Source organism: Pelophylax lessonae (assembly GCF_965119305.1).
Source record: "Pelophylax lessonae genome assembly, chromosome: 5".
NCBI lineage: Eukaryota > Metazoa > Chordata > Amphibia > Anura > Ranidae > Pelophylax > Pelophylax lessonae.
Window position 1 is genome coordinate 233630984 of NC_138772.1, and position 10447 is coordinate 233641430.

Below are 10447 nucleotides of genomic sequence, written 5' to 3' on the forward strand. Positions count from 1 at the left end.
AACAGGCCAGGTTTGCAAGATAACTGTAATACATCACAGGCGATATATTTTGCTGCTCATTGATTGCAGTACTCTAGTCTGCATCTCCCCAAGGTGATACTTAAAATTTGGCCTGTTAGTGGGCCCTGAGGACCGGAGTTGAGAACCACTGTTTTAGAGTATGCCAACATTGATTAAAAATAAATAGTTAACATTTATATCTAACTTTATGTTTTGATTCATGTAGGAATATCCTCTTTGAATATTCTAATATTAGACAATGGGGAACATTATAAAATATTGGAAAATTACTGTTCAGTGTCTCACCATACGTCCCACTTTCATGCCTGCTTTTCAGCTCATATTTTTATATTATTTACTTATGTCCAATTTTATTAAAAATGATAAGGCCCGGCTCTGAAAAAGCAATTGTAGTAGCTGTAAGAATTCAAAACCTGAAGTGATATTTGTCTTTTTGTCATTTAGTTAATGTGAGCAATCATACTCAAACTCTAAGGTATTTATCCTGAATGGATCCTAAAGAATTCCTGTCAAAATTACACGATGTTTTGAATTCTGGCCTCACAAAATACATGTGCCATTTCTATTGACTAACAATGACAGGATAATAAAAGGGCCAAGCAAGGCTTTAATGAGCAATATGGTAAGTGATGTCAAAATCTTTTGCAATGTGCAATGTAAACATGTTAATACATTTCTATTTTTCATACCCTGTATTATTAATTTGGCAAAAGTCTCAAAATATTGGATCATTAGACAAAATAATAAAGCATAATATTGCTGGTATTATTAAAAATGATTGCTAGTAGTAGGAGTAGTAAATCACTAAAAAAAAAGTAAAAAAGCAGAGTAAAACAGTGAAATAAACTCACCCTGTTATTTCTGTCTGTTTCACAAACTTCTTCTTGGGTTAAGTCTTGGCGCATGAGAGCTTTCAAAACTATAGCATTGTTGGTACTGCAGGCTTTAAAGATAGTAAGAGGTTCAGGACTAGGGATGCTATCCAAACTCTGGAAACTGTCACTATCAAATGTACATCCATACCGATCCTCATCCTCATTTTCGTTCCCATAATTCCAACCTTTGGTCACAGCATCTGGTGGATAAAATGAATCATCAGATGCAATACTTCTTGTGTCAGAAAGTTCAGAAAAGTCATCATATTCTTCGCACTCTTCCTCCACACCCAGATCATTTGTGCATATGTTAGCACATTGTTCTAAGGCGGGTACAACTGCAAGGAGCTGTGGCAGAGGATTTCCAGATCCCCGCCATGACAGCTCATTCTGTTCATGTTCTTCTTCCAGTCCATTGGCCTCCTCTAACAGGCCATTACCATTTTTGCCATCTTCGGTAAACTGAACATCTGATTTCCCCTTAGGTCTCCTTGCCTCATTGCCTGTATTTGGAGTCCCAGATATAAGCACCATTGATCTAGATGGAAGAATAATAATTATAGCTCACTCTTAATTAATTTTACTATAAGGTTCCAAAATAACAAGATAATTGCATTTCTGTGCTATCTTATAATCGATGTTGTCTTCTTTCCATGCAATTCTCTTTATCTTTTTACATGCATTTTATTACATCTATTTATCTTCCTGGGTTGCAAATCTCTATGTTATTCACATGACAAACCAAACAAGGTATTAGAGCTTCATTTCTTTTTTCTTACTCCTCTTTGAATGGAGGAATTTCATCAAGCAGCAACATTTCTGTTGCTCCAGCTCAGAATAGTTATTTAGCTCTATTTAAAATGTAATGTGCACACTTTTTATAAAATAAAGGTGTTTGAAGAAATAAGCCCTTTTATTCTGTTGCTGTTTTTATAGGTAACACTTTTACCTGCAAAACAAAAAAAAAAAGAACATGATTATTTTTATAAATTACTTTAGTTTCATTTTTTATATTCAAAAAGCACAACTAAGAGGTAAACGAGAACACAATAAAAGAAACAAAATAATCACATATAGGTTTAAATGTCTACCACTGGAATATTAACCTCAGTCTAACATAAAAAAAGAAAAAGTCCACATTGCTCACCTTAGAAATCTAGGTAAATATGAAGAAATACTTGCAACACACATGTAATAGCTCCTTTTGCTTGCTGTGTGAATGGAGGGAAAGACATTTAGAAAAGTCCTGCTACCTAATCCGATCATCATTTCTGAGAAGATTGAGAATCCAGCTTAGCATGTTGACATCAGGGGAACGTTTTAAAAGAGATTTAAATGGGAAATGTGCAGCTGTCAGTGTCAGTTCCTGTAAGACAGAAACATAATCATGTATTCAGGGTGGTGCAAATTTCTACTAGTTTCTGGTAGCTAAACTTTGTTTAGAGAAATTTGAAGAAAAAAGAATGTAGACTGAAGTAAATACACAACAATCATTTAAACAAGGCTACATAGGAAACACATTTTCAGTAGGTTCTCGACTCTCCTGTAAGGTAAACACAATGCAAAATCATTATAATTGCTTTTTTTTTCTACCCTTTTGTAATCTATATTTTCATTTTAATTTAATGCAGTGTTTATAGGCATCAGGCATAGATTTTATTTAGTTTGTATTGCAAGTTGTAACCAATTCGTTAAATTGAAAATAGCTGTCCTAAAAATATATGTTGGTAATTCTTCCTATTGATACAACAGAACTGTTATATTCTTACCTTATAAAAGATCATATCAATTCTTCTATATATTAAACAGTTCAGTTCAACAAATAACTATGGCTAAGCAGGAATATACTTTAGCTAAGTATCTGCAGCATCTAACACTACATAAATGCATATAGTGTTCACTAGTAATCAGTTTTTTATTTTTTTTTTTTAATTCCTTTACTGTTTTTGCTTTGCAATATGCATCACAGAGATTTTTTTTTTTTTGCAAAAACATGCTCCTTTTTAACAACTACATACATAGTTAGTGAGGCTGAAAAAAGACACAAGTCCATCCAGTTCAACCTATGTGTGTGTGTTTGCTTTTAACCGTACATTGTATACCCCTGTATGTTGTGGTCTTTAAGGTGTCCATCCAATAGTTTTTTGAAACTATCAATGCTCCCCGCTGATACGACTGCTTGCGGAAGAGAATTCCACATCCTTACCGCTCTTACAGTGAAGAACCCCTTACGCACTTTAAGGTTAAACCGCCTTTCCTCTAGTTTTAGTGAGTGGCCACGTGTCTTATTGTATTCCCTTACTCTAAATAGTTTGTTCCTTATGCTAGGGTCGCCAGTACAGTATTTGTACATTGATATCATATCCCCCCTCAAGCGTCTCTTCTCCAGAGAGAATAGGTTCAGTGCTTGTAGTCTTTCCTCATAGCCGATGTCCTCCATTCCCCTAATTATTTTTGTTGCCCTTCTCTGGACTTTCTCCAGTTCCAGCACATCCTTCCTGAGGACCGGTGCCCAGAACTGGACAGCATACTCCAGATGTGGCCGGACCAGAGTCTTGTAGAGTGGAAGAATAATCTCTTTATTTCTGGAGTGAATCCCCTTTTTTATACAACCCAGTATTCTGTTGGCTTTGCTTGCAGCGGCTTGGCATTGCATGCCACTTCCAAGCCTGTTGTCTACCAGTACCCCCAGGTCCCTTTCCATCCTAGACTCACCCAGAGGTTCCCCCCCTAGTGAGTAGCTTGCTTTCTGGTTTCTGGCCCCCAAGTGCATTACTTTACATTTTTCTACATTAAATCTCATCTGCCATGTAGTTGCCCACCCCGTTATTTTGTTCAGGTCTGCTTGCAAGATTTCCACATCCTGCATAGAAGATATTGGCATGCCTAATTTAGTATCATCTGCAAATACTGAGATTGTACTAGATATCCCCTCCTCTAGATCATTTATGAATAAATTAAACAGGATTGGTCCCAGGACAGAACCCTGGGGGACCCCACTTTCCACACCCGCCCAATCCGAGTACTCCCCATTAATCACCACCCTCTGTACTCTCCCCTGGAGCCAGTTCTCTATCCAGGTACTCACCTTATGGTCCATACCTACCTTCCTTAGTTTGTACAGTAAGCGTTTGTGGGGAACGGTGTCAAAGGCCTTTGCAAAGTCCAGATACACCACATCCACAGGCTTACCTTTATCTAAGTGGCAGCTCACTTCATCGTAGAAGGTTAATAGATTGGTTTGGCATGAACGATTTTTCATGAATCCATGCTGATTACTACTTATAATACCGTTTTCATTACTAAAGTCTTGTATGTGGTCCCTTATCATCCCCTCCAAAATTTTGCAGACTACAGATGTTAGGCTGACCGGCCTATAGTTACCCGGGATATATCTCGGCCCCTTTTTAAATATTGGTACCACGTTGGCTTTTTTCCAATCAGCTGGCACCATACCTGTCTGTAAACTATCCTTAAAGATCAAGAATAATGGTCTGGCAATCACCTGACTGAGCTCATTTAGAACCCTTGGGTGCAAGCCATCCGGTCCCGGGGATTTATTTATGTTAAGTTTCTCTAGTTTAGCTCTAAGTCTATCCTCTGTTAGCCATGGCGGCACTTCCTAAAGTGTATTATTTAGTTCGGCCTTACAAGCGGGGTTCGTGTAGCCCCCCGATTCCTTTGTGAAGACTGAAGAAAAGAAATTATTTAACACTTCCGCCTTTTCTCTGTCCTCAGTGGCCATTTTTCCTTTATCATCTTTTATGGGGCCAATGTGTTCTGGCCTCGCTTTCTTACTGTTTATATACTTAAAGAACTTCTTGGGGTTCTTTTTACTCTCCTCCGCTATATGTCTCTCGTGTTCTATTTTAGCCGCCCTGATTTCATCTTTACATTTCTTATTACACTCTTTGTAATGCTTAAATGCTGCCAATGACCCCTCAGTCTTGTATTTTTTGAAGGCCTTTTCTTTAGCTCTAATATACATTTTTATGTTGGAGTTTAGCCACCCAGGGTTTAGTTTTGCTCTTTTAAATTTATTTCCCTGTGGAATGCACTGGCCCACCCCCTTGTTAAGTATGCTCTTGAAGCACTCCCATTTTTCCTCCGTGTTCTTTGTTCCCAGGGTTCTATCCCAATTGATATTTTCTAGCAGCGAGCGCAGTTTAGGGAAATTGGCTCTTTTGAAATTCAGTGTCCTTATATTACCCTTGTGTTTCCTATTACTGTAATTAATACTGAAACCAATTGACCTATGGTCACTGTTCCCTAAGTTGTCCCGTATTTCTATATCCGTGAGCAGGTCTGTATTGTTGGTAATCAGTAGGTCAAGTACCGCATTGTTTCTTGTCGGTGCATTCACCATCTGACCCATGAAATTGTCCTGCAAAACATTTAGGAACTGCCGAGCCTTGGCTGAATGCGCGGTTCCTTCTGCCCAGTCTATATCAGGATAATTAAAGTCCCCCATTATAATGACATTTCCCATCCTTGCTGCCAATCCTATCTGTAACATGAGGTCCACCTCACCCTCCTCCCTCTGGTTTGGGGGCCTATAGCATACGCCCAATATTACCTTCCCCACCGTGCCTTTCCTTTGAAGCTCTACCCATAGGGATTCTGCCTCGTCCATAGCTCCATTATTAATATCATCCCTCATATTTACCTGTTTTAACTGCTTTATTTTTTTCTGACACAATCCTGTAGCAATGATCAATCCTTGAAAAAAAAAAACCTGAGATGAGAGAGACATTGGATTGTTTTTGCTGAAGATACTTATTTCCTGGCTGTTACGTGTTCATTACTGTGAACCACTGACTCACTGGCCTGAAGCAACAATGTCGCTCTGGAAAGTGAGAGTAAAGTCAAAATTCCTTATCTGCATATTTGCTCTGGGTTGGTGAATATTAAAACCAGGTCAGTAGAGGTTTCCTTAAAAAATAAACTCTAAGGCCTCCACTATGCGTTACATTATTGCACCTGTGTTACTGTAATGTTTTACCATGCATTAATGCACAAAAAAAAAATTATATTTGACCTTTTTTTAATTCTTTATTTATAAACAAGATACATACACTGAATTTGAGGCCACCACTGACAATATAGACAAATTAATAAGGTAATTAAGACAAGGTTGTGAAGTATTCCCCAATTGTATCCAGATTTCCACAAAGAAACTTGGCAGGCATTGAACTAGAATATCCACATTGTATCTGATAGTGTATTGGGAGCTCCAGCTATATTAATGTTTCAGGGTTGGTTATAGGTATACAGGTCCCTCTCAAAAAATTAGCATATTGTGATAAAGTTCATTATTTTCTGTAATGTACTGATAAACATTAGACTTTCATATATTTTAGATTCATTACACACAACTGAAGTAGTGCAAGCATTTTATTGTTTTAATATTTGATGATTTTGGCATACAGCTCATGAAAAACCAATATTCCTATCTCAAAAAATTAGCATATTTCATCCGACCAATAAAAAAAAAGGGTTTTTAATACAAAAAAAGTCAACCTTCAAATAATTATGTTCAGTTATGCACTCAATACTTGGTCGGGAATCCTTTTGCAGAAATGACTGCTTCAATGCGGCGTGGCATGGAGGCAATCAGCCTGTGGCACTGCTGAGGTGGTATGGAGGCCCAGGATGCTTTGATAGCGGCCTTGAGCTCATCCAGAGTGTTGGGTCTTGCGTCTCTCAACTTTCTCTTCACAACATCCCACAGATTCTCTATGGGGTTCAGGTCAGGAGAGTTGGCAGGCCAATTGAGCACAGTAATACCATGGTCAGTAAACCATTTACCAGTGGTTTTGGCACTGTGAGCAGGTGCCAGGTCGTGCTGAAAAATGAAATCTTCATCTCCATAAAGCTTTTCAGCAGATGGAAGCATGAAGTGCTCCAAAATCTCCTGATAGCTAGCTGCATTTACCCTGCCCTTGATAAAACACAGTAGACCAACACTAGCAGCTGACATGGCACCCCAGACCATCACTGACTGTGGGTACTTGACACTGGACTTCAGGCATTTTGGCATTTCCCTCTCTCCAGTCTTCCACCAGACTCTGGCACCTTGATTTCCGAATGACATGCAAAATTTACTTTCATCCGAAAAAAGTACTTTGGACCACTGAGCAACAGTCCAGTGCTGCTTCTCTGTAGCCCAGGTCAGGCGCTTCTGCCGCTGTTTCTGGTTCAAAAGTGGCTTGACCTGGGGAATGCGGCACCTGTAGCCCATTTCCTGCACACGCCTGTACACGGTGGCTCTAGATGTTTCTACTCCAGACTCAGTCCACTGCTTCCGCAGGTCCCCCAAGGTCTGGAATCGGTCCTTCTCCACAATCTTCCTCAGGGTCCGGTCACCTCTTCTCGTTGTGCAGCGTTTTCTGCCACACTTTTTCCTTCCCACAGACTTCCCACTGAGGTGCCTTGATACAGCACTCTGGGAACAGCCTATTAGTTCCGAAATTTCTTTCTGTGTCTTACCCTCTTGCTTGAGGGTGTCAATGATGGCCTTCTGGACAGCAGTCAGGTCGGCAGTCTTACCCATGATTGCGGTTTTGAGTAATGAACCAGGCTGGGAGTTTTTAAGAGTTAATTAGTTGATTCAGATGATTAGGTTAATAGCTCGTTTAGAGAACCTTTTCATGATATGCTAATTTTTTGAGATAGGAAGTTTGGTTTTTCATGAGCTGTATGCCAAAATCATCAATATTAAAACAATAAAAGGCTTGCACTACTTCAGTTGTGTGCAATTAATCTAAAATATATGAAAGTCTAATGTTTATCAGTACATTACAGAAAATAATGAACTTTATCACAATATGCAAATTTTTTGAGAGGGACCTGTATAGTATATTGTGCTACTAGTGCATGGGCTTTTAAAGTGGTAGTAAACTCTGTTTTACCACTTACTGTATACCTACAGGTAAGCCTATCATTTTCTTTTTCTTCAAGTGCAGTTTACTACCGCTTGGTGTCTATGGTGGATCAAAGGATGTTTGAGGGTCAGGAAATTCAGGACAGTGCTACACTCTAGACAAGGAAAAGAAGAGGGTGGAGGAGGGGAAGTGTTTGGCTGCATAGACATGAAATCAAGGAGAAGAAAAGAAATAGGGATGGGAGGAAGTAGGGGGAGAAGGGTAAGATCCCTTCTACTCCATCCAGTGGCGTACCAACGGGGGGGGGGGGGGGTTGGGGTATGGGGCGGTCCGCCCCCAGGTGCCACACATTGGAGGAGTGTCACCCAGGGCCGGCTGCTGGATGGCCTTCACCGCTCCCTGACACAGTAGAATGGAGCCGGAGGCAGCGATTCTAAAACAGAAGGGGATCGGGAGAATCATCAGCCCTGAATAAACAGTGGGCGCTGCCGGAGTTAACTTTCTAAGTTAACGAGTAGGTGATTGGTTGCTAGGACCCTCTAGCAACCAATCATCTGCTGTTAACTAGCAAAGTTAACCACTTGCTGAACGCTTAATGTAGATTTACTGCGGCACTCAGCCGCTTGCAGGCAAAACGACGTAGACCTATGCCGCTCGCCCCCGCCGCTCTGGGGCGTGCTCCCAGCCCAGCTGATGATCTGATTTTTGGCCTGGACCTGTTGATCGGTCTCTGTTTATTTATTCCAATTGGCTATGCTGAACGCATTTGTGCTATACAAAGCTGTCAGTACAAACTGGATCCTCCTGAGAATTCCAGGAAGAGATCATTGGAGCCTTCCTGTATCCAGGAGGTGCTCCTGCCCAACTTCCCCTTCCAGATGCAGTGAGCCCGCTGCATGAGAGGCACTTTCCATAAGTCCTCCCGCATACCCCTACCCAAAGACGGTAATTTGAAGATGACAACTGCCTTGCTAAAGACATTGAGGGTAAAGGTGATGGACTGCCCAAGTATGTCCCCAGACCTAAATCCTATTGAGCATCTGTGGGGCATCCTCAAGCAGAAAATGGAGGAGCAGAGGGTCTCTAACATCCACAAGCTCCGTGATGTCGTCATGGAGGAGTGGAAGAGGACTCCAGTGGCAACCTGTGAAGCTCTGGTGAACTCCATGCCCAAGAGGGTTAAGGCAGTGCTGGAAAATAGTGGTGGCCACACAAAATATTGACACTTTGGGCCCAATGTGGACTTTTTCACCTAGGGGTGTACTCACTTTTGTTGCCAGCAGTTTAGACAATAATGACTGTGTGTTCACTTATTTTGAGGTGACAGCAAATTTACACTGTTATACAAGCTGTACACTCACTACTTTACATTGTAGCAAAGTGTCATTTCTTCAGTGTTATAATAAAATATTTACAAAAATGTGAGGGGTGTACTCACTGTTGTGAGATACTGTATACTGTATAACCTCAACAAGTGTACAGCCACTTTTCATTTGCTTTTTTAGGTGGTGCAAATTTTTCAGTACTGTCTATATTCATCTTATTTTCTTTAACACAGCATTGGAAGAAGTCATGCAGATTGATGTTAGTGATGAGGGAACGACCCAGAAAATGGGGCCTGCTAGTATAGAAGAAGAGGACTTTGAAGAGGAAACAACTGAGAAAACCTCAGACACAGATGCCCCATGCAATGGTTAGTAGAATAATACGGTATTCTATTATATAATATTGTCTCCACATTGGATATGTTTTAGCAGTGGGAGACACCATTTTCCAATGTTCATAGCCATTGTGGACAGATTATTAGAATGTAACAATGTTAGAACATCATTTTTTTATAGCAGGTGAACATTTTTGGGGAAAACACCCCAAACATAACACTCCCCACCCCCCTGACAAAATATAAACATAACATTTTATTCAATTTTTAAGGTGTTGACATGACCATAAGCTTCAAAACAGACGGTAAACTGCATTCTACCTATCAGGATCCTGGAATAGACATACAGGACCAGTCCCCAAGCCCAGTCACATTTGACATCCCAAATCTTGATGTGAGCTTTGATGGAAATGATGAAGATAATCAGGTTTTTCCAAAAAGCAATGACATTGATCCTGTCTCCTACACATGTATGTTTACATATCCTTAAAATTAACATTTCCTTTTACAAAATTCTTATTGTAATTGCATTTATTCATACAGGTCATGGTGGGGATGGTGGCACGATTTCAAGGATGACAATGGATTTGTTCTACTGCTGTCATGAATTAAAAAAAATAAGGGATGCAGCAACTGGTTTATGTCACAAACTGCAGGACTTTATAGACTTGCTTGGTAAATTCTAGACCTGTAGTGAGAATCATGTATGTTGTTATTGTCACAGTTTACTATAGTTTGGAACATTTAACAATGTTTTTATACTTTTACACATATTAAGATTAGTAGAGGTAAAACCTAAACAAACCTGGTGTGCAGGAAATGCTGCACTAACCATTTTCCATTTGTTCATAGAGATTTTAGCTGTGCTATTGTGCTCTGACACGGGAATGCAGGTTGCCTTCCAACCCCCCCCCCTCTCCTCCCTCCCCCCTTTTTGCCATGTCTGAACACCCCGGTTATAATTCTGTTTAGTTATCTTGTACAATGTGATCTCCTCACCTTAATAA

The 10447-nt window shown here is 40.1% G+C and overlaps 1 protein-coding gene across 1 annotated transcript in view; it reads right to left on the reverse strand.

The window, feature by feature from the left end:
• The window catches only part of ANKRD33B (ankyrin repeat domain 33B), a gene marked incomplete at both ends in the record, with an annotated part of 212292 nt that extends 210862 nt beyond the window's left edge, over window positions 1-1430 (reverse strand). The window contains one exon of the mRNA XM_082258932.1: window positions 873-1430. Coding sequence (XP_082115058.1) covers window positions 873-1430 — 558 coding nt within the window. The remainder of the gene's footprint in view (window positions 1-872) is intronic.
• Between the last annotated feature and the right edge of the window lie 9017 nt (window positions 1431-10447).